General features: G+C 37.0%; 1 protein-coding gene across 1 annotated transcript in view; it reads right to left on the minus strand.

Annotated features, from left to right (window-relative positions):
• Nucleotides 1-26,306, minus strand: part of CAMKMT (calmodulin-lysine N-methyltransferase) — a 237,781-nt gene that overhangs the window by 39,653 nt on the left and 171,822 nt on the right. The window contains exons 5-7 of the mRNA XM_072409769.1: nt 19,524-19,578; nt 18,384-18,447; nt 8,323-8,389 (exon numbers count right to left, since the gene is read on the minus strand). Of these exons, the coding sequence (XP_072265870.1) occupies nt 8,323-8,389; nt 18,384-18,447; nt 19,524-19,578 (186 nt within the window). The remainder of the gene's footprint in view (nt 1-8,322; nt 8,390-18,383; nt 18,448-19,523; nt 19,579-26,306) is intronic.

Here is a 26,306-nt window from a genome sequence, read left to right on the forward strand (position 1 = left end):
ATTCAGGCTGTGTGTGATTGCATGGTCAAAGAACTTCTAAATCTTCCAACTCTTGTGAAAAAACTCCAGGTGCTGTATAACAGTATGTGATCACAGTCTCACCATTCACTTTTCTGGTAAAGAAGCCACATACATTGTAAAGTAGCTTGTCCCCATTGTCATGCTGAGAACAAGATTTGTAGGGCAAAGGCTTCTTTGCAGCAGGCCAACATGCTCCTCTTTCAGAACCACCTCTACCTTTCAGAACCAGAGCTCTCTTTTTTACAAAGCTCACATTTCATTTAAAGCAGAAAGGTCTAAAACTCACAGGGGTATATTGGACCACTGAAAAAAGGTCCCGACTTCCACATGGAAAGTGGGCAAAAACATATTTTTTTCTTTCAATAGGTTTTCATTGGGTTGGGTTTCATTCAGTATAAAGTAACAATAAACATGACGCACAAAAATAAAACTAACAATCCATAAACATAACATAACGTTTACCAACACAATGGAGCCAAAAGGGCCCTCACATCAGGGGGTGATAACATTCACATATTAACTGAAAGTTCAGGGTGTTAGATATATACCATAGGTATACAAACGGGCCCCCTCAGTGAAAAGCACTTGGCGCTTAACATTAACATTACCAACCCGACGAGACAGACATAGGTGGGAAAGAAAGGGAAGGAAGGGGAGGGGAAGGACCAAAAACTGTACAATGTGGCTTCAATGTTTCCAGTTATACATTGGCAAAAAGGAAATGCATCCATCATCCCACTCATATAGTATGAAGAGAGCTATCAAAATCTGCTGGCAGATAGTTCTCAATCCATGGATCCCATACCTTCATGAAAATGTGCAGGCGGTATTGGAGTCTGGCTACCATATTTTCATTTATCAGATACCAAATTACTTTCCTCTTCACCTGTACCACAAAAGGCATGCCAGACCACCAGGACTTGGCCAGTGTCTGCTTCACAGCTGTGAATTCAAATGACATGAGACGACTCTTGGAGATTCCTTGGGGATGCAGCATCAAGAGAGCCTCAAACGGATACCTCTGCCCAATACAGTATAAATAATTTGGTAAACAACCGTCCAGAACCTTTTAATTTTAGGGGCATTGCCACCAAATATGGTACAAGGTGCCAGGTGACCCACAGCCACGAAAGCAGTTTCCAATGCAGTTGGGGAGGTATGTAGGGCAAAAACATATTTTACTATGACTGTGGCTTATTTTCCAGGTAATAGAAGGGTAAGATTGTTATCACTTACTGTTATACTGCACATAGAATCTATTTAAAGAGTCTTGCATTAAAATGAAAACCTAACAGAATAAAGGATCTCCCATAGACTTTGACAGTAGAGGTATTATAATGTTTGCTGTAAATAGCATCAGTTCTGTGGTTACAGATGATTCTGAAGTTTAGGGGTTGAATTCGGGTTAAAGGTTTGGTTAAGGATCTGGAAGAACTACTGAACCCGTACACCTCTACATACACCTTTTGATCTTCAAACAATAATAACTTGATGATTTCTAGGACATGGTGAAAACACGGTGTATGGACCTCACTTATACACTCAGTCCAAGAGTCCCCATATCCCTGGACTGGACATCCCTTTAAAAAATCATCTGTCACAAAGGTTTCATGTACTTTGTGAAAACAACAAAAACCATCACAAAGCTGCACACTTTTGCTACTTTATTGTAGGTATCTGGTCTTTAAAAACGTCAATGTACCACATGTGGTCAGTTTACGGTCTACAAAACAGATCATCAGACTTAGCAAAGGAAAAGAGCAAAAGTTGCCAGTCCACTGTGTTGCATTGCTAACAATGAGCATGATGATAGAAGGAGGAAGCGTAATGGCATGAACATCAATCTGCCACTTCGTTCACTGCCCTGTCATGAGATAAAGTAGGGGCAAGACTTGTAAGTGGTACTTAAAGCTGAGCTAGCACCATATTTTTTACTTTATATAAAAGGAGTGGATAATTCCTTTATATAAAGTAAAAAATGTGTTTTTATCTTTTTTTAAAAAAAGAAGGGGAGGTAAAGACTAAAAAGGAAGACCAGAGCCACCTGGGATACCTACGTCATGAATCCCATGAAGCTTCAGGCCGCTCCTTCTGCACATGCCAAGATTTTGAACATTTACAGGAGTAAACTTCACCTGATCTCATGCCTGAGCAGTGCAAGATCATATGATGTAAGCAGAAGCCAAAGGAAGAAGAAAAATAAAATGGCGGTACCCGCTGATTCCTCTGTGCCAGGACAAAGAAAGAATCCAGGATGGCCCAGGACCAAATGGAAGACTGTTGTGGAGGGATCAAGGGCTTTGCAGAAGTCAAGGTAAGTGTGCGTTTTTTATTTTTATTTTAACTGCAACAGAGTATAGTCAGGTCTCCTGTTTAGTCACACAGGCTTGAGTTGTGTGAACTGGATGTACAGAAATGCAAATGCAAATCTTGTAGCAGGTAAAAAAACATACATATATGAAATTCATCTTTATACTTCAAGTATTGTTTAGCAATCAGCTTTAAAGATAAGCTTGGTTGTTATTCTTTATATAATCTTTTATGTTCTCAGAATGACTGTATAACAATATTCCAGCTCAGTTAACACAATGCTTTTAATTCTGCCTTTTTTATAACACCATTAAAGCATTATTTTTCCACAATGGTCTTAAAAACCTAACATATATAAAACCAAATGAAAACATACCATTTAAAAAAAATCACCATTCACAAAGTTGAGCAATGTTTTTAATTGTAGATTAATAACACCCAGTAAACAAAATTATGTCCTTTGAAAACATAATCTTGCTTCCCAGCATGAAGCTGGAATCTATTATTCGCTAGCTCCATATGTTGAAATACACTCAAATAATGACAAGTGACCTTAAGCCTTACATTAATGTAAATCAGAGCTGGGTAGGTAATTTGCTTTTGATTGATACTGAAAAGATTAAATTCAACATTTGAGTGAAGTTTGTTTTCCCATATAAAAAAAGCACAGGATAAAAAAAAAATCTTTATGGAAAAAAAAAACATTACGAGATATCACATTAGCAGATGAGACCTTCTCTCTTCACATAGACGTATAATGAATGGAGTAGGTGTACAATGCCTTTATTCCTTAAGTAGTCCAACTGAATCTGCTAATGATTGAAAGAAAAGTGCATTTATAGCAGTCTAATAAATGAAAATATGTTCTCGTTTCCACGTGTACTAATATGATCATCAGAGTGTCAGAATATAATTATTGTGCCCATTAAAAACTAAACTCATCGCATTCTTGTTCTTTTTCAATTATCCGTCCATCATGCATTGAACTGATCACTAAGAGATTTCTCAAATGGAATAAAGGAGTCATTTCCAAAGGAGGATTAAACAAACAAAACTGGGATTTCCTAAAATTGGTCATGTAATTTTTTATTTACATGTTTATAATAATTGAAATAAATGAACTCACTCATATGAAACCTGATGTATAAAAAGTGTGTTTTACAGTTTTAATACTTTAAAGTAATTCTAGGCAATATAAAGTAATAAAAACTATATGATACAATGATAAACTATATGATAAAATTTTAAATTATATGATGAAAAACTGTTTAGGATCCTTTAACCACAAATCAAAATGATCATTAGAACCTTAGAGGTAAAGGTAACTTGCATTGTATGAACATTTTGCCTTTTTTTATCACCCATTGTCCAAGCTGGGGTGATTTACCCCTGTCACTGGTCAGAAAATGAGGGGAAAACACAAAAAGTTGGAGTTTTCAATGGACAACTTCCCTTACTGAGATATCTTTTGAGAGAACTGCAGGTAGACTTGAAATAATATTTTACAAAGCATATCTTACCATTTCTGTGCCACATAAATCAAGGCATGGCAAATGTTACCATTAACCTCCCTAGCGGTTCATTTCTTTCCGTTTTATATGTCTAAAAGAGTTACATTGTTTTTCATGAAAATTTATTTTACAGTATAATATAATAGTATGAGTATAATAAAGTTTGAAACACAAAATCATGAAAAAATAATACACTAAATAAATTTAAAAAAATATATTTTTAAAAAATATACTATTTTATTATACTGTAAAAAAAATGTTCATGAAATACAATGTACTGCCGTTACACATATACATCCAATGTATTGCATTCAATACAGTTATTTTGTATTGAATGCAATACAAATAGATTTTGAATTTTCCACTCTGTCGCACCGGCAATGTACACACGCACCGACGTCACTGGAACTCTCCCTGGTGACTCATCGTGTGCAGAAGACGCTGGAGGAAGAAGACAGAGATCACGGCGATGGACTACGCGGGACACTGGCGGATCAGGTAAGGCTGTATTTACTATTACTTCCCATAGGTTTACATACCCCAAGTGTGACTCGGGGTTACCGCTTTCAGCAACTTTTTTCTACCCCGAGTCACACTCTGGGTTACCGCTAGGGAGGTTAAATAGTAGGTCTTATGTTTGCTACTTTAAGAAAAAATCCTAAAAAATCTCTTTCATTTTTGCACCTTTGCACCTGAGATCCATGTTCCTCTGTTGCAGTTTAGGCCTAATGACTGCTTTTGTTGCTGCCCCTAGAATCAGGTCAACATGTTGCTTTTTTAAAAATAAAATACTGTATGGAAGATCTCGATCAGTAAATGTATAGCACCCATGATATGAAGGAATGGACATTGACCAAGAAAAAACAAAGTTTGAAACTTTTAATAAAAACTATAGAGTAGTTTAGATTACGGGTGGTTGGAAAAGAGTAGTTTTTGTGGGGGGTGGTCAGGTAAAGACCAGCTTTAAATATACAAAAAGTAAGCATTACTTAAACACTCTACATCCGGAACAAGGCCACAAAATACAAAATATTTGCCATTCATGGACTAAGTCCATTAAAAAGAAATTAGTAAAAGGAGTACAAGACTGCATGGTACTAACTTTACTAATTTAGCAATATACATAATTTTGTAATTTTTATAACTGTTTAGAATGCCATTTACCAGTAAACAGCTGTTTAAAGTTTTAGCTAGTACAACCTTTGCTTCCTTAATGATTGATAAAGATTTAGACAGCTACACAACTATCACATTCAGATGGATCAATTTTTAAAGATGGCACTTTAAATTGATGAATAATCTGTAACATTTACTCTGGTGCTAGGTCAAAAAAACTTACACAAAATAGAAGGCACAGTTTTTCTTTTCATTTTCAGGTACCATATGAACATACTTAGATGTAGTGATTTTATTATCCCAGACATTATAGGTGGACCTTGCAGTTCAATCACTTTAAATCTCTCAAACTGAATCCCCCTGATAGCCATGGGCTTCCACTTTTTTAGTTTATAGGTTTTTGTTCTCTGTTTATAGCTACTAACACACAATGTTCTTTCTTAAGTTTTTATCTATTGGGATTTTATTACTTCCTGGTCTGCTTAGTTCTCCTATCTTCGGGACAGACCCTTTACTGTTTTCTGGGTTCCCAATCATCTATTATTTTTCCTGCTTAGCTATATGCTTAGCTCTTCACTTGTTTCAGGAATCTAAATGGACCAGTCTTTTTTCAATTAATGATTCCCAAGCAATAACTTTTTGGGACACCACAGCTTCTAGGCCAGGGATAAACAAAACACAGGATGCAGATTTCATTGTAGAGTAATAAAGTGCTGTCCTGCAGATAGCGATACTCACTCTCCATTATGAACTGACCCCCTTAAGTCTTCAACATGGTCAAAATAGGAGCCATGGTATCTCATTATCCTCTCTAGCATTCCTCCATGCTACATAAAACATTTCAACATGTAGTTGACTTTCTTTTTTTTCATTCTACCTTGAGCCCAGGCTGTATGTTATTGCTCTTCCAGGGGGTGTACCAATGACACTCTGGGCTCCCACACGAAGTGTAAGAAAGACTTTTGGTGATAGGCAATGGAGGAGGACACAGGGGGCTTTGATGGATGGTGAAGAGGGTAAAAATGCTTTAAAAAAAGTTTTTTTTAATTTGTTTTACAGGAGTAAAAAGTGGAATGTATTTACCCTACCAGCCCCCCACCCCCCAAAAAAAAAAACGGAATTGGGCTTTAGAGTGAACTGAATGCACTTGCATTTGAATGGAGATTTGCATTGCAGTGCAGTGATTTACTTTACTTTCTGCATCAAGTTTCCGTTTAATTTTAATTTACCGTTCCTAAAGACAAAAAGCAAAGAAAAGTGGAGAAAACATGTTTTAATGCTCAGAGTACTGATGAATTTGATCTAAAAAGCCATTAATCTCATTTTCATGTAAATGTAATAACATGTAGCATATGATTTAAGCCATGCAACTATTACAGGATGTCACCTGAGTTAGAGATGGCTTTCATACAGGTTTATGACAAGGGGCTCATTCAGATGTAGTGTTGGCAATAAGTTCTGTGGAATCTTGCTGATGTCTGACAAATGATGTTCCCTCTATTACCAATCTGAATTTGAATTCACCCACTGTAAACACATCTTATTTATATGCAAATAGTTCTATGCAGGGAAATTTGTACACGTCCTTGGTTGTTAACAGTATTTTCCATGCAAACATACACTAAAATATTACCTTTTATACATCATAAAAGGCTATTGACCAAAATAGAAAAAATAATTCCAAACAATATTTGCCATTTTATGAGTTTTAGATGCTTCATTGCTTCCCAGCGACATGACCCACCTTTTAAGACTAAAACTAGTGATTTCATCCATTTCATAAATCTCTTCTAAACTCTAGCTATCTCACAGCAATAAAATAAACAGGTCAGAAATGCGTAAGGCAAAATTTTGGCAGGATAGTGGTGCAGATATTTATCTATTACCCTTTAGTACTGTTGCACTGTTTAAATCGCACTGGGTATATAATCTGTTTGGAACTTTTATGACCTCTCTGTGTTTGAAATATCCTCCAGGTACCCCAATTTTCCCACAGTCCAAAAAAAAAAAAAAAAAACTGAACCGGTATCTGAACGGATTATTTCTAAAATTTTGGAGACACATTTATATATTTTTTTACACATTTTTTTTAATTGATTAAAATATTTCAGATTTAAGGAGTGTGAGTGGATATGTGAGTGTTTGAAAAAAAAGAGCTGGGCTTGCAGCAAGGAAGGGTGGTGTGTTAGATCAATGGAGATTTTTTTAGCCTTAAGTTTGGGGTCGTGAAGATCCATTACATACAAATAAAAGACGACATTGAAAATGGACACTTTATTGAAGTCTCAATTCATCTAGGAACAGGGATATTTTAGAGCTGTGCCTAATGAAGTTTTATTCCCAAAATCAAAAAACAAGTACAAAGAGAATTAGTCAGTCAAGCAAGAGATAAAAATTATCTAATTCTATTTTAGGTGTAAAAAAGTTCTCTGATCATTTGAACTTTGCAAAATGAGTGGTAAAAAGTCAACACTGCTTATCGCCCTACAAGCACTTTCCCACAGGGAGGTGAGGCCATGGTAGCTTTTTATTGGCAGGGGAAAAGATGGAGCCACTTGAATACATGGAAGTTCTAGAGGTTTACCCGTTTAAGTCTGCAAGAAATGTGAGTGCGGCCTATAACCTTGCCTACAGCAACACAATTATCCTTAAGGTAGCCACAACTACAGTGATGTGGAACAAAATCAAGAACCCCTAAAGATTTAGAAAAGGGGCAGTCAAAACAGAAGTCTTTGCAAAATATTTGTCCCCCAAAAGCCTCCTTTAGCCTTATAGAGTTCAGATGCTTTTGAAATGATGCAAAAATGGAAGGATTCAGATGTGCAAAGTTGGCAAAGATTTAACTTGAAAACACGCAGTGAAGGCTTTCCCAGGTATTGACTATAAATACTTATACAACCAACAAATGTTGTTTGACTATTTAATGTTTTGTCACAATTTAAATATTTGGCACCCTCAAACTGTGAATCAACAGAGCTACCATAATGGGATTAATTTAGAAGTACTGAGCAGTACTTGACGCACTAGCAGATGCATGATGTTGCCAGAAAAACACCCAGTTAACAAACATTTTCAGGTCTGCCCCTTGGTTTGTTCTTTAGGAAAAAAGCTGATCATCCTATGAACATTGTTAACCTTGGATGAGAGCATGGAGATACTGGGTTGGTTTACACATATACCAGTGATGTCATTATAAAAGGCCTTAAGTTGTAAATAGAAAACATCCTGCTTCAATACATGAGGGTTACAAAATATTTAGGACACATACACAAAAAAGCACATTAGTAATTGGTCAAATTTTCAGAGCCAGCTTAAACAGAGCCATATTAAATTAGGACCTTGAACATAGATACATACAACTCACCTAGTAGACACCGAATGGCTTTTAAAAGCCTCAGCATTTTGTCTTCTTGAGATAATGTGGGACACGTCTGTACAGACTTTGTTAAGGAGAACAATTTGTGACTTTCTTCGTCTAAGCGCTACCAATTCACTCAGGATTTATAGCTGGCGCCCAGTTGGTCTCCAAATCGAAGGATTATATAATTGCTACCAACCATTCATTCAATATGAGTAATGTGTGAATAAAAATAGTAGCGAGGTATAAATAGAGAAAGAACTGTTTTTTTATTACCAAATATCATTTTCAAAAATGAAATCAATGTTGCTACATGGAGTTAGCCTTTTCAACAAAATGCCACCTGCGATTTTTAGCTTATACACCGAGACTGATGCAATAGGGGTTTTTATTTGTCGTATGTAGGCCATAAAGTAGAGAACCACTCAGCGATGCTGACAAAATGCTTTCTTTGTAATCAAACAATCTGTAACGGAAAGACAAATACTGAATGCAGTACAACATGTTCTTTTATAAGAGAATGGAGCAATAATGTCTATAGTTTTTTTAATGCATCCCCACTCATCTACCTCTGGGATCCCCAACTAAGTGACCATAAAACACATGCGGCTTTCAGCTGCCAATAAGGTGGCTTATGGCAGCCTCTAAACAGGTGCACAAAACCTTTTTGTTCAAACACTATTTAAAGTACATAGTTCTTATATGCAAACATTTAGAAAAGTCCCTGGTATTTGTGGAATCATAGCTCCCAAGTTGGTATTATTGAGGGACTCAGAAGATATCTGGTTACACCAATGATTTAAAATAGCCAAAGAATTTGAAAAATACTATATGATAAAATCAAAATAACATTTTAGAAACTCTCTGCAATAGCTGTGAAAATAATTAGTATTCATGTATCATCATATCATATATGGTACTCAGAGAGACAAAAGGACCCAAAACTATTTTGCTATGGGCCCCCATCTTACCAAGTCAGTTATACAGCCCTAAAAGAGTATATTGCTCAATATACCAAACCTAAAGTAAAAGAATTTTTGCAAAGAACATGTTTAATACTTACCTCCCACTATCCACTTTTAAGTGTTGGGTGCTAATACATCCCTATTGTGTCCCATAGCAATTTAGTGGCTAGTGGGAAGAACCACTGTGCAGTTGTTGGGAAGGGGGTATCCGACACTCTTGGAGTGTCCAAAGGATTCTTTAGACTCCAGGGTCTCTTTAATATAGCAGAGAATATTGGTAAAAGTGTCAGGATAGGCACATTTTAACATTTTTATTTCAGCAAAAGCACTAAACTTAAAAGATGAGTGCCAGATATACTATAAGGCTTTAATGTAACCAATAGTTGAAGTCCAATAAAAGCAGACTTGTGCATATCGTTTTAGAGACAATACATTTGTCAAGCTGCCTTGTATTGTGCGGCCCACTGTTCAAAGTAATAAGGTCTGAAAGCCTTTTAAACCAAAGGCTTTTTTATGCTTTTTTTTAACTACTTATTTTTCTAAAATGGCATACATAATGTGGGAATAATGTGAAAAGGAGTCATATTTAGTCCACTTCTTGCATTAGCTTTATATGATATATAAGCCCTGGTTGTCATCTGTGATAAAATGACCTCAGTTGGCATCTGTAGATTTAGTCACAATTGTGTAGACCTTCAGTACTATTGTTTTTTTAAGAAAGAATGGTACTGATGAATAGCCAAAACTAGTGTACAGCTGAATCTCAAATCAGTTCTTGTTATCACAAGTAACAAGCTGCAGTTACATGAACAAATACTTCAGTTTTAGTACATTAAAGTTAAATCTACCCCTTCCCTTCTTTTTTTATAGACTTTTGCACACTTTCTAACCCTGGGTGGCTACACTGACTTTTTCCACTGCCTCTATGAAGGGAGCTAAACCTGTAATACTAAGGAGATCTACCAATTTGGACTACACACACATTTTTGTTTCTTCATCCCTATTACACGGAGAGAAGAGAATTAGCAGTTTACAGAAAATGGCTTAAAAATAAGAATGTTATAACTCACTAAAAGGGACAGACACTATTTTGCATTTTTTTATACTTGCTGTAAACATTTTTAGCCCAAAAGAAAAAAAAATCTGCCACACCTCTCAATCTCATCTCATAATTTTAGTTTATATTTAATTTTTAGATTTGGGTTCAGAAATCAAAGGTTTGGGTTCAAAAAACATGATACACTTTTTTTTTCCGCATACAAATGGATATTATGCAAAAAATTGCACATAACTTAAAGCGGATCTCAAGTTCTATTTTAAAAAATTAGCAGGGCTTTATTGCAGAAAGGAACAAGCAGCGTCCCTTCTGCAATAAGCACTTTCACTTAATGATCGCTCACCCAGCATGAACAGGTGTGCACAGTAGTTATGTCTTCCTGGCCCGGCCCAGAGACAGACAAAAATTGCAACAAGGAAGAGAAGAATAGAATGGGGATAGGTCAGTATAAAAATTAAAGCTATAGATGAATTATTTACTACCGTATTTATTTTGCCCATGAACAGAACTATTCATGGGCAAAATTATTTTAAAAATGATAGCTTGATTAACAGATTCTAATATAATCACATAGTAGGAGTCAAATGCAATCAGGTAAACAAGTGTTTAAAATCCCAGTTTATTGTTACCTGAATAATAAAAAAAAGATTACATGTTTCACATGCTAAACAAATAGAATTAAAATTATGTAATTAAAAGTTCATAATGCTGATAATATGTTTTAGACATTATTAAGTGAATAGCATTAAATAAAAAATGTTTAATTTTTCTGTATTTTACTGTGGCAAATAAAAAAATGAGTGGATCTGAAAGTTGTTTCAATTGTATACCTAATGTGTAGGAACCCTTGTGGGTCTATCAACCTTTGGTGATATGACCTGTGGTTATACCTACGAAATTCCCAGTGCTCAGGGAACATCTTATTTCTTTGTAGTTGCATAAACTGAAAATTGTCTATGCAGTGATTATGGTCAGCATTGGTAAAATAATACAAATTTACTGTGTGGCAACAGAGAATGCCTAAAAGTTTTAAGAAAGGTTGATTGGATCCAGAAAAGATCTTAGTGGACAGTTCCATCAGTCTTCATCTAAAACAGAAATGGCACGGCGGGTTCTCCCTGATGCTGGGACACTGCCAGTGGTCGGCGCTGGCCAATCTGGTAATGATCTGGCCACGGTTTCCTGACCCCAGTCTGGTGCCCCCTTGGGCTGACTGCCCATCTGGGGGTACATGTTCACCCGTCAGTGATTGTTGTTACCTGACAGCCCCGGAGGGGCTCTCCATGGCCACTGTTGGGCGGCTTATAGCGGCTAGTTAGGCGGCTTATAGCTCATTGGTTTGTTTTATCTGTCTGGTTTGTTTTTGGATTCCCCTTTTTCCTGTACCCCATGGATCCCCTGCTGTCTTTTCTTTTCTGTTTGTGACATGTGGCTCTTATTGTGCTCTGCCTTGGCCTGAGCGTGAGGCACTGATGTTTGCAATACGTATTCTGGAGGCAAAATATACCCAAAACTCTACTTTGGGCCTCCTGTGGGAGATAACCACTCTTTGTTCTAAATTATGGGCTCTAGAATTAAGAAAAGTTAGTTGGATGATGCAAAGAACCCGTCAACTATACTACCATAAAGGTAATAAGGCTGATACCCTGCTTGCCCGTAAATTGAGAGATATGCAGGTTGCCTCTTCTTCTATGGCTGTGAAGGATGAGAAAGGGGTGGTGAGATATGACCCCTCCCACATAGCATCTTGTTTTGAGGTTTATTATACTGACCCTTACAAATCTGTTCACCAAACTCAAAGTTCCTTCGGGAAGAATGTACAGCCAAAAATATTTTCTTATCTAGAGAGATTAGACCTCCCACAACTTAAGCTTGAATAATTGGAGGTACTGAATAGCCCCGTCACAGAGGAAGAAATTACTAAAACTATTCATTAGCTACCATCGGCTAAAGCCCCGGGTCCAGATGGCTTGCCTTTATTATATTATAAAACTCTCCTGCCGGATCTTTTACCACATCTCCTGGTTCTGTATAACGATTTTTTGAAAGGTAAACCAATCCTTCCGTCTATGCTGGCCTCCCCCATATTACGGTTGTGTGTAAGCCAGGGAAAGACCCAATGGAATGCTCTAATTACAGGCCCATAGTAATTTAAATTCAGACCTGAAGATTTTTAAAAAATTTTTTATCTACAAGGTTGTCAAAATTTCTCCCCTCTCCACAGTGACCAGACGGGTTTCATACCCTTTCGCCATGCTAGTGATAACACAAGAAGAGTAGTAGACGTTATTGATATTATAATATTAGGAGGTTGGCCTCTTTATTACTCAGCTTAGATGCTGAAAAGGCGTATGATCGCCTTAGTGGGCCGTTTATGTTTTCTGTTCTGCTTAAAATAGGTTTTGCAGGGCCCTTTGTTAAGGCGATTGAGGTATTGTACAAATCCCCTTCAGCTTCAGTTAAATTACCCCATGCTTCATCTGCTACATTTACCATTAAGAATGGTACCCGACAGGGGTGCCCCTTGTCCCCCCCACTCTTTGCCCTTTGTATTGAGCCCTTGAAAATTTCAATTAGGTCTAACCTGGACATCCAGGGCGTCCAACTCAGGTTGTGCTCCTATAAAGTATCCTTGTATGCAGATGATGTTCTTTTAACTTTGACTCAACCAGTTATCTCTCTCCCAAATTTATGAAAGGAATTACATACCTATGGTGAGTGTGAGTGTCAGGATACAAAATTAATGCTTCAAAAACAGAGGCGTTACCTCTCCACATACTGACCCCGCAACTATTGGCCCTACAGAACTCTCATTTTTTCATGTGGAAGGCCCTTTCACTTAAATATCTAGGTGTCCAGATTACTTCTACTTTTGCTCAGCTCTACTCACTTAACTTTCCACCATTATTCAAAGAGCTGCAGTCTCTTAAGTAAGTGGACCAACCATCCGCTATCTCTGCTTAGGCAAAAAGCATCATTAAAAATGATGCTCCTTCCTAAACTACTTTATCTGTTTGAGACTCTGCCGTTCCAGTTGACCCCCCCCCCCCCCCAGCGCTAAAGTCTATGCAAACAGCGTTTCTAAAATGTATCTGGGCACACAAAAGACACAGATTAGTTAAGACTGTAGTGTGCACCCCCAGAACACTAGGGGGCCTAGGGGCCCCAGACCTGCACAAATATTACTTGGCGGCTCATTTGCGATATTTGGCACTATGGACCTCACCTCATTCATCCACGGTATGTAGAGAAATAGAGGAGGTTGGATAGCTCCCGTGCACCCTAATGTTGTGCTTTGGAACTCATCCCTTATTGGCTGATAAAGACCTGCTCGCTCCTATGGTGCTCACAAGGACTGTTTGGAGGAGTTGCAGATACAAATATGGTCTTTTGTCAGAACCCTCGAGACTGACATCTGTAATCTACACCCCACAGATCCCCGATAGTTTGCAAGGGGTGATGTCAGGCCCCTAGAGGGATAGGGGCTTATTTCAAATTAGACATCTGCTGCATGCAGTAGAGAAGCGGTTGCTTACTTTTCAAGAACTATGGGAGAAGGGTGAGCTCCCACGCACATCTTTTTATGCTTATTTGCAAATTCGGCATTACATCCGATCCTCCATCCCTCAGCCAAGTTCCTAAACATGACTCGTTTTGAGAGGTTGTGTGCGGAGGGCCTCTATAAGAGACGCCTCTGGCAAGTTTAAGTACGTGTAAGTGGGAGGAAGTGCTGAACCGAACGTTAGATTCAGATGTATGGTTAGATTTTGGGAAGCGGTACACAAAAGCTCTATATGTATGCTGTATAAAGGAAACTTGTAAAAAATTATTCTCAGGTGGTACAATAACCCGATGGTGCTACATCAGTTGTTCCCTGGGACTGACCGCACTTGCTGGTGTCGTGGGGTTTCCTGGTGCTCCCTGGAGCACATTTTTGGGTTTTGTCCCATTATCCAGGAGTATTGGTCTCGAGTAAATAAGTTGCTTTACAATGTACTCCAACAACAGATTTCCCTGGACCCTCTCACCCACCTACTGAGTCAACCCTTTACATTGTTGCCGAAATACCTCTCACAGTGAGAGCATACCTCTCACAGTGATGTACATAACTGAGTGAAGAGCTATGGTTTCCCTATTATTTTGCACTCATTTGTTATTTATTGATATTCTCCTTTTCTGTAACTTTGTTTAAAAATTTCAATAAAAATATATTTAAATAAAAAAACATATCTGATAATTACCTTGATGTTAGACAGCAACATACTGTAATATTTTCCCATTGATTAGAACACAATGCTGCTATAATGTGTAATAATGGTACAATCATCTAACCTAGTCTGTTATTTTAGAGAATTTATAAGCCATAGTTGAAACAAAATAGCAAAGTCATCTTCCCTAGGCTATCCAAGGTAAATGAATCCCGAGAAAACATACAAACACACATCCTTCATTTCTTTTCTCTATCTCCAACAGCTTCACTATCTAAAACGTTGTCTATGCCAGTCATAGTATTCAGTGCAGCTGCAAATAGCACTTCACACTGTACAATTCAATGTTCCTCCTGTCTGGGTACGCAACAAAGCTGTCTCATAGAAAAATCTACTCAAGTCCAAGGGCAATATTCCCTAATTGTATAAACGATCTGTGCCAAGTGCGATTGGCTGCATCTTAAAAACAGATTGTAATGTTACAGCCATAAAGCTGTTAGGAAAGTGTTCAAACATTCTGTAACACCAAAGTGAGACAAATAAATAAATAAAACAATTTTCTCCCCGTGAGAAGTGAACACACAATGTCAGGGGAAATTACTGAATTTGTGTTGTTTATTTGGAAAAATCTCAACAGCACATTTATGTGCCATAACGATCTTTAGTTTCATTTCCCATTGGCGCTCATTGCTGAAAATCATTGGTATAACAAATGATTGCTACAGCTTAGTAAATGTAGCCATATATGGTTTGTAGATATATAAAACTATAGCCTAACATTTGCCCAATATTTCTGATGATTGGGCAGACTGGTTGCTCCCCAATAAGGTTGTGGGTACTGCCCGATGTGTGCTCACAATATTGGAAAACAGAATACCTCTGTAACCCTGCTCAACCATCTCTGTGCAAGCAACTGCAGGTACAAGGGTATTTCAGGAACCCTCAACTTCAAAATGTCAATAAAAAGAAATAATCATCAGCTGAACTCCACAAAAATAGACAAATAGGTTACACAAGCTATCTCCTGTGATGCGTTTCACTCCTTTAAAGTTGATTTATTAAGTGCAACCTGAGATCCTTTTGGTTTTAGGAATTGAACAAGCACCCTCGTATGAACCGTACTAGAAAATGTAGGTACATCAAAAGCCCTATTTTAGAAAATAAAAAGGATATAGCTACTTTTTATGCTTTTTCAGGTGAAACACTAAACAAAATGGGAGGAAATCTCTCTAAAGTGAGGGAAATCTTCTCTAGACAATTGTCACCTAAGTGAATGATTTCCCCCCCAAGTTTCAGTAACAACTACCATTTCTGGATTTTCCTCCAATTTCAGTCCAGGTGGCAAAAGTTACTAGGAAAATACTAAGAAGAATCTGACCAATGTGGATAGAGCTGGCAACAAAAAATTAATGGGAGCTCTAACTCCTTCCTACACTAATATAGATACATCTTGTGGTATATTGTTAATTGTTCAGTGACACAATTCACAAGGATAATAAGATTCACCTTGATATTCAGGATGATAGAACAATGTCATTTCTACTGTGACAGTGATAAACATAAATATTCGAAAATTATGGCCAATATGGTGCATATTCAAGTGTTCCAATGCCAATGTGGATTGACCAAAACTAAAGAATCCAGACTAGTGTTTCTCAACATTTTTACATAGTAGAAGCCTTGAAATAACTTTTGAGGTTTCAGGGAACCCCTGCTTTAATTACTATATCCACAGCTCACAGTACATTAGTATGGTGGTCAGTGTAAAAAAAACTCTCTTACATTGCTGGCAAGCAGAAGGAGTGTCATACTTATAGACAGCCAAAAATGATCATTGGTGTCAGTTATGCTGATCTGAGAATTCCAAATTGCTTCCTCTGGAAGAACCCTGGTTAAGAAACACTGCTCTTGACATATAGACTTGGTGCAATGCTAAAATAGTATTCAGTGTTTTTATCAAACAACAGGATGGCACATTAAATACTTGTAGTCAAATCACAAAGATATTTTTAAATCAATTGTTATATTAATTGTTTTACTGATTCAAACTCAACATTGAGCAAGAGTAACATGAAATGATAGTTATGGAAAGGCAATGGTTTATATTACATTATATATTAAATGGACTATCTGCTTCATAAAGCAGACTTTAGAGAATAACTGAAATATAATCCTCTGCCCATGCTACAAAACTTAAATAGTATCTTTAACAGAAAACTATATGGCTTTGGGCCAAAAAAATAATTTATTACAGGTTTTTCAGCTTTTATTTCATTTGTTTTTGTTTATTAAGTATTTGCTTTGCAAATACAAAATTGGGAGCATCTATTTAGAGAGTACTAAGACAGCAGAAGCAGTCTGCCTTTAGACTCTCTCTCTTTAATAAAGCTTTGCATGTCTTTCTTTCAGGGTTTGAAATGTTGCATTGCTATCATTACTAAGATAATGGGTTTGATTTATTAAAGTTCTCCAAGGCTGGAGAGGCTACATTTTCATCAGTGAAGCTGGGTGATCTTGAAAACTTGGAATAGTTTTCTTCCATTTGCTATTTGCTAGTAAATGTTCTGAATCCTGGAACTGATCCATTCCAAGTTCTCCGGATCATCCAGCTTCACTGATGAAAGTGTACTCTCTCCAGCCTTGAATAGCTTTAATAAATGAGGTCCAATATCTAAACATAATACCCATGGAAACCTGTTAGGAGAGAATATGAAGGCTACTATTACAGAGATCTTACTTTAAAAAATGCCAATTGGATTTTATTCTTGTCCAATAGCTTCAATACTTTCAATACTATCTAAGGCACTAACCTGGAACAAAAAAATAGATTGGAATTTCTGGCCTAACTCTATACTTTATATTCTACATGCTTGTTTCAACAATATGCACCATACCATATATTGTGTTATATAGGATGTGTGGATGTTAGGTTTTTAAATTATTACTCAAATACAGAGATTTTTTTAAATTAATGCACATATGCCAAGGTATACAAAAAATACCTGACCTTAACTAAATAATGAATCTGTGTATATCCTACACAGTTTTTATTAATTTATAATAAAATACTTGCATTGCATTTCCTGGGTCAGGTTTTCTGATGTTTACAACAGTGGAAGATGTGTACTGAAACAGAAGCCCATGTGACAGGGAAACCACAGGGAGACAAAAACAGCAAGAACAGGAAGTGTTTAAAGAGGAACTAAACAAAAAGCTACCAAAAAATACAATTACCTTCAATCCCGCAAGGCAGTCTGATCCATCCGGGGGTGTCCCCCATCTGGTCCCACGTCGTCCCTCCATCTTCGTCTCTTTTTCCAGGTTCTTCATCCTACCTTACCTGACCCAAGCGCGAGATCGGGTGATGTAGGATGAAAAAAAAATTTGCTGATCCCACGGAGATCGGCCAATTTTCTTTGCCCCACAAAAAGGCTCCTTCTGCGCATGCCCAAGATGCTCAGCCATGTGTAGAAGCAGCAACCAAGAGCATCCAGATGCACCTGAAAAAAAAAACAAAAAAACAGAATTTTTACTCTACAAGGTTGTCTACCTCTTTATGTAAAGTGAAAATTCTGAGTTTTGGTGCGCTTTAAACAAAGACTTTCAAAGAAGGATCTCCAGGTTTTACTTAATAAAAAAGTTGCAGATCTAAAATATTGAGGATCGCTTTGACAAACACATACATGTGAACGGATATATGAAATTTAGAAGATTGGGTATATACACACTTAAGATAGCCAGACTGAGTGCAAACACTGCAGACTGTATTTCTGATGTAACGGCTATAACTACTCATGCAGTATATACCAGCCCATTCATACTTTTTGATAAGGATACTTTTAATAGCCTTCTCATTGCCATCCGTTAACAGGACCTCTTTGGCTTCTGCACAAACTGCGACCTGAAAAGGCAAGAAGAGAGATGGGGGCAATTGACGGAACGTTATGTGTATGCATGAAGATGTGGAGGCAGGTTTGACAAGCTTTCAGTATCATGCTTCTTCACCTATTCCTCTGTAACAATCTTCAATCTTTTTCATTTTATGTCTGCATTATTTTAATCATTCAATCAAATCAGTCAATACTTTTATCTTTCCATTTGCGGGAGTCTCTATCTTGCTATCATTCTGTTGGGTAATTGCATTGTGACAGCGGATGATGGTATTCCGAGAGGCTTTCATTTGCGGGATCTGTTTATCTAGTGGAACCATCACACAAGGCCTGTCATTCTGCCTTTCAGCCTCTTTCTGTCTGGCTGCCTGGATGCCCTTCATATAACTTTGTATTGCCGGCTGATGGCTTTGTAAGGGTAATTTTTTTTTTTTTTTGTGAGCTTGACATGCTCACGCATTGGGCTGTAACCTCAACACATTGTATAAATGCGACAGGTTTGTCAAATGCCAATCAGAGTAACAATATGCCTTTATTTGCAGAGACACAGAAACTTGTCGAACGCACTGGGCTGCGACATAATATCTGCTGAATGCACGACTAGCCGGACGAAGAATGGTCACCGACGCCACTGAATGGCCATCCCAGCTCAAAAGAATCTAATTATGGAGAGCTCTGGATCATGTTTGTTGGTGTAATAATGCAGGCAAAACATTAGCAGCTATATCATAGTGCTCCAACTGTGATTTGCAAGCTATTCCTGTATTTTAGCAAATGGGACTGTAATCTGTCGGGGGGGGGAGAGAAAAAATGTTCGGCTATGGCAAGACATAACATATTGTGGATTGGAATGTCACAACAAGAGATATTGACTACACTGAAGGAAAAGCGTTTTCTGCTCTCCGAGGCAACCACGAAATCAATACGGAATGAAATACAGGGCAGCCGGGGAAGTTGTCTCAAGACTCCAGCTTGACCGCAGCTGATGCTGTTGACAGTTCCATGACCCAGCATGTTGGAGGCACTGGAACCGTTCTGGCCTTTTGTTCCAGCCTGTGAATGGAACTGGAATTGAGAATAGACTTACCATGAGACCAGCCATGCATGTCATACCACCCCCTAGCTCACACACAGCAAGGTCCCTGCAAAACAGAAAGGACGCCGTACAAATGAGAAGAAAATGGGCAGACATTAAAATATATTTATATGGATACACATATATCTATGTTACAAATTGTCACCTGTAATGGTTATATAGCAAGAAAAAAAAAAAGTTAACAGGAAGTTGCTGGGACACTTCTAGGCGACCTCATGGTGTTTTGCGTTTTAAAAATAATTATGATAAAGAAAAGTCACAAAGCAGGCAAACCAGTAGGGGGTTCCCTCATTAGTGTTTTCTGCAACAGTGCCACCGCTGAGCTAAAAATCTGAGAAGGATTCTTTTTTTCCTTTCCACTCTCTCGTTCTTTTGTCAATAGCACTCTCTATTAAAACTGAAACTTGCTAAAGTAGCAAAATGTCATTGTTAGTGGAAGATTGCATTACTAATTCTCCTCTGGCTCCTGCAAACAACACAGAACTTTTTACACATGTACAGAGTTAAATTGCAGTAAACAGATTCAGTTAGCCTGGTGTTTTTTTTTCTTTGCCAAAGATAACTTTGCACTGGAAAAGAGTTCCAATCAAACTTATACCTGTTTGGCCACTTGTATAACTGGAAACAAATTCCAGTTTTTAATAGCCAGAATATTCTCTTCTGTGCTGATTTAGTTTTACTTTGATACTAAAGGGTTTGATTTCAGTACTTTCAGAGATAGCACACACACACCTGCCGGAATCCTGTCCAATTATAGTGTCCAAAAGTATATAGAAATCCAATCACTAAACTTAAAAAATAAGCTTTAAAACATTATTCTCATTTCAAAAATAACTTAAAATGATACATGGGGCGACACGGTGGCTCAGAGAGCACTCTGTCCTTTGTAGGGACAATATATTGGAGCCGCACTGAGGGACAGCCAATGACAGGACTATGGACTTTGTAAAGAGCTGCGTAATATGCTGGCACTATATTAATACTTTGTAATAATAATAATAATAATATTAATAATAATAGTTTTGACATTTTTGTTTTTGTAATAGTAGATTGGACAACACACACAATTTAAAAAGTTTGTATTCAATAAACATGGATTTGCATTGCAGCTGCTCTCTATTTACCACTTCATTTTGATTATTTAAAGTACCACAGAATTCCAAGATGAACCTTTTATTTCATCATCAGTCACCAGACAGCTGAATATTCTATTTTCGTAACAGCCTAATACAAAGCTCCCAACTATCTCTTTTAGAACTCAATCGCTTTGTTGGTAAATACACTATTTAAAGGGTAACTCCATGTTAGTAAGGTAATCAATATTTTATTGCATATAAACATTTATGAAAGTGTGAGAAGAAAGGTTGCTTTGTGATTCAGCTGGCTTTTTTACTCGTTTTTTTTTCTATATTTCTAAGACATTCACTGCCATGTGGATAAGATGGCGCTAAGCATTACAAACGCACAAGTGAGCGCATAGCATTGCTCTCTTTCACCCCATGATTCTCATGGACTATCCCAGCACTCCAGAATCTATTAACAGGCCCACCTTAGCCCCAATAAATATTGGGATATGGAATCCCCTTTTAAAGCACTTTCCACTAAGCTTTATTCTGAAGCATATGTGTGTAGAAGACATATTTTCATTTTTACATATGTACAGTGTGGACAACGTGTAGAAGACACTTTTTGGTGCAATATCACCATATGTCAAACCTGACAAAGGTGGAGCCCAGGGAGTAGCTAAGATAAGAGTTAAGGATGCCCTACGGGCCTTTTGTACCAACAATAATAAGCAAAAATGGGGTTTAACTTTCTAACTGATCATACATGAGGAGGTGGGTCAGGTAAATCAGCCTAGTTTCTGACTTCAGGTAATTTCTCTGAATTTTTGGGTACTTTTTTTTAGGTTTTTCTGGCTACTTGCATCTTTCATCAGACATCCAGTTATCCATTTACTTTAACGATGGATGGAGGGCAAGGATTGTACTTTATTAACCTTCTTTGTATGGGATCTTCATCTGTTTAGTTGTTTTCTCCAGGACTCCTACTTCTGAGGCCTGGCTTTGGACAGTTGCTTTTCCTCACTGGATGGACTCACCAGTTGTACTTTCACAGCTTACCTTCTCCTCTGTGGTTATTCCTTTTCAGCATTACACAGACTATCTTCTCAGTTCTCAACTAGGACTCATCTTGTTGTGCCTATGGAGTTGCCTATCCACAACCATATTCACTAGATGTCAGATTTTCCCCAAATTCCTTATTTTTCAGTTATGCAAGACAATGTTCAGGGAATGATTCACTGCACAGTAAATGCGTTTTCTGTGTACATTTGATTATGATATATGTCATGAATATGAATCAATGTTTTATGTCATATCCTGGGAGAAGGGGCTCCTGTCTCTATCTTTCATGTTTCTTTACACTCCTCTTGTAGTTTATTGCCTGCATTAAGACGTGAGCAAAGCAGTGTTCATACTTCCTTTACCACCAATAAACTTCCTTTTTCTGCTCACTCTTCTTTTTTTGGCCATTATTTATTAACGCTCTCAAAGACCAGAGAAGATAGCTCATCATGGGAGAACCTGGGTAATCCAGCAAAACGTGGATGGATTTCTTAAAAAACATTTGTCACACTTACCTGTTCCTCACTAAAACACAGGCATCTCTCTCCTGTGCATGTGGGCAGTTCTGATGCTGGGCGTGCCTCTGTTTCCAAGCTTTATCGACTCCGTCCATGGCGCTGGCCAATCAGAAACAGACTCCATTCTGTGTTAGTGCATCAAGTTACTAGTGACGAGCTCCTTAGTTATGTGAACTAGTTCCTGTACACCTGCTGCCTAATCCAGTGTTTCCTGTGTCCAGCTCCTATGTTAACCCCTCGTTGTCCCGTCTGTTGGTTCCCAGCAAACTTCCCTGTGCTGTTCCTGTGTTCCTGTCTACCTGTGGTTATCCCTGCTTCTCCTGTGCCACCTGTTGCTTCCAGTGTCTCCAGTGTTCTCTGTGCTCGCAGTGGCCCCTGTGTCATTGCTGTCTGTCTCCTGGATCTCTGGCTATGGACCCCTGGCCTGTAACCTGACCTCCCTTGCCTGCTGCCAGTCTCGACCCTGGCCTTCCTTGACTTTCCTCCTGCCTGGTGATTTGGTACCATGCTTGCCCACCTTGGTGTGCCCAAGGACTGCAACCTGGCTGTAACCAGCAGTGCAACATCCTCACCACTAGAGGCTCTGGAGAAAACCTGGTTACTGCTTAGACTCTGTACCTTGGCCCTTCTCAGGGCTCACACCACCTCCATTCACCCCCTAGTGGTCCTGTCTCTCCTTGGGTGACATAATTTACTATTAGTTGCCAAATGTTTTAAATCTATTCTAGTTTTTTTTGATCACTCGGGTTCTCCTATTGCAGTGTATCTTCTACAGTCTTGAAGAGTTTTAATAAATCAGGCCTACTGTCTCTTTCCCCCTTGTTTTTGGTTGCACCTATTTTCTTCCTTCTTGTGAATTTAACCAAATTTAAGCTCTAAAAATGACATTGCCAAAACTACTATATTTATGAGAATTTGAGGACCCAATATTTTTTATAGGAATATAAAATCTATGATATCATGTTTAAAAGCAACAGCAACCAGGAAATGTAAATGGAAATGACATTGTAAAATCAGTTCTAAATTGTTCCATAATATCTAACTTAAACAGCAAATTTGAAACTTTCACCCTTAAAGTACTTCCCATTCAAATTGACATTCCCTGATTCATAACTATTAATGAAACCTAAAATTTTACACTAAATGTTAGAGATTGTAAAATTTCTATTTGTTACAATGTAATATGGAATGTTGCTCATGTTCTTTACAAATTTACTTTATAAGAAACCTAACATTTTTTTTCTGTATATGACTCCATTGTCCAAAGGTTTTTGTTGGTAAAATGTTATTTTACTTATTTGATTTACTTAGTCCTGCAGATAAAACTCCATATTAACATAATTTACCCAATACCAAGAAAAGAAGTGTGTGGTAGATAGAGGAACAATGATAGTATTCAAATATCAAAAACTGGGTAAGTACATACATTTATTTAGGTATACAAAGAACAACTTGGAAATCCAAGTTCTGTGGAGCTGTTTTTGTTCCCTTACATACCTCAGAAAAAATATTTGAATTACAAACCTTTACTTGTTGTCAAGATATCATAGACATATTACATGTTAAAAAGAAAGGTCAGCATAGTCCCAAATATTCTGTCCCTGTCTGCACAAAAGTTATTGAAATAAATTGTCGGTGTGGAATGCTTCTAGACAACATGCCCACATCGTGACAAGTAGTACATTGTACAGGATACCCAAACCTACCAAGGATTTTTCATGTGAATTGTGTATTGAACAAATGAAGGTAAACTGGAAACATCCAGCCTTTACAAATCATCCATTACTTTACTATACTAACCTATCCTCCTTTGAATTTCTTCCCTTCCACCTTAGCTCCTCTTTTCGCCCATCTTTTTAATTGTGCTTCCATCCAATGCAAAAGAAGGTAAACAAAATTATATATAAAATTTATATATATATGCTTTCATTTGAAGCAAGAAGTTTAACAAAAGACAAAACACACTGTTGTATTGGATACTCAAGTTGAATATGTAAGAATACATTCTTAATTATACATCTATTGTGCATATCAATATTTCATTTTACTGTATTAAAAAATCTCTAGCATATTTATTACACAGTATTACACAGTATTTATATTTTTTATTTGAATAGATGACATTAGGTCTCAAAGTCTCAAGAAGCGGATGCTGATCCGTGTAAAGTGTTACAAGAAGGAGACTTCAATGTATTCAAAATTGTACCGTCAATAGTAAAATCGTAAAGTATATTTATTCCATGTGAAACACATGTACTTTTTTTTTAATCATGTGGACTTTTGTTGGTATGAAAATATTATGAGAAGAAAGGTCTATTTATATAGTTAAATATTAATCTGTTTTAATATCTGGTTTAAACTGAGATTTGTTTTGTATGCTATTCTTGCAATTTTTTTCAATAAAAACAAGTTGAACCATAAACTTAGGTTTGTTGATATCTTGACAATAAATAAGGATTTGTAATTCAAAATATTGTTCCCTAAGGTTATGGTATTCTGTAAGTGAACAGAGTCAGACCCTCAAAAGCTGTTGAAAAATCTGATTTCCAAGTTTATTTTTTGTAACTTACATTATTATTGCTTCAGTGAACAAAACATAACTACATTCACCTATGTGTTAATTTTAATCACTCTACAAAACTGTATATTCGAGCCAAAATATTATCCTAGTATAATTTTTTTTTCTGTAACTTTATTTTTTGTTAAATAACTTTAGCAGGCTTCTTCCCTTTTATATTGTGTTAGTTTGACTTCCTGTTTAGACACCTTGAAAGTAACAAAGTGATATAGAACATTTTAATATTGGGTGGAATTTTCAGTAAACTCCCAGTTTTCTGGAACTGTCAGTAAGCCGAAGCTTTGTGCATCACTACTGCTGCTCCCATGTGTTCTCAGCTCCATGAAACGTCCATATTTTGGGCCTAGTCTGATTTCCTGGCTATTCACAATGGGGTGTGGACTTCCTTTTTACTGTTGCCATTATACTGCCCTGTGCTTTTTGTGAGACATTCTGATTAAACAATACAGGTACTGTATATTGTATATTTATCTGACTATATGTCGATTTGTAACGGTTCATACTCTAAATATACTGTATTGCATTGCTATTTTGCCTCTATTGATTTATATTACCAGTATTTTATTTTTATTAGTACTATTTTATTATTCAGGCAACCAGAAACTACAGTTATACAGAAATTACCAATCCCTGTGGGTGCCAGGTAACAGAGAGTTTACTGTATTTGGATTCCCTTGGGATATTCAGATGAACAGTATTACTAATGTGTACACAGACATGTGCTTTGTAGTATCAACATATTCATATATGTCAATAACCATATAACTATTTATTTTGGCTTTATGGTTCATGTGCTAACCTTTTCTCGTTTGTGTGATAAAAAAAGTATGATGAAATTTCTCCCTTCTCTTCTCCTCATTCTTTCCTCGCTTCTCCCTTTTACTTTTTTCCTATCTTTATTTAATTTTTATTTTTATTTAATTTTATCTTTATTTAATTTTTTTCCTAATTTTATTTAATATTCCTATCTATTTAATTTTTACCTTTCTATTACTTATTTCCCACTTGTATTATGAAACTAAAACTGGTCAGCACAAAGAGAACAGAGAATAGGTTACAAGTGTTACTCAGAGAAACAGCAGTATGGACAGATTATGCATATTTTGAGTGTTATTAATATTAATTTTCAGTATTTATATATTGTCGACTTATTATGCAGTACTTTACAAAGTCCAAAAGTCATGTCTTTCACTGTCCCCCAAAGGGGCTCACAATCATAATGTGTATCCTTTTTTAACTTTCTTTAACTTTAATTTTATGGGGAAGTCAATTAACTTAACTGCATGTTTTTAGAATGCGAAAGGAAACCTAAGCAAACACAGGGAGAACATACAAATGGATACTGTCCTGGCCAAGGTTCGAACCTGTGACGTAGCATTGCATAGGCCAGAGTGCTAACCTCTGAGCTACCATGCTGCCCATTGTGCCCAGTTATATTATTGTATTTGTTGTATATGTATAGGTCCCTGCAATGAGCTGAGTACTATGCTTTACCTACTGTTTTTTTTTTTTTTTTTGTAACTTCAGTGGCAAATTCACACAGCTGTTCCCA

This window comes from Pyxicephalus adspersus, chromosome 4 (genome assembly GCF_032062135.1).
Source record: "Pyxicephalus adspersus chromosome 4, UCB_Pads_2.0, whole genome shotgun sequence".
Lineage (NCBI taxonomy): Eukaryota > Metazoa > Chordata > Amphibia > Anura > Pyxicephalidae > Pyxicephalus > Pyxicephalus adspersus.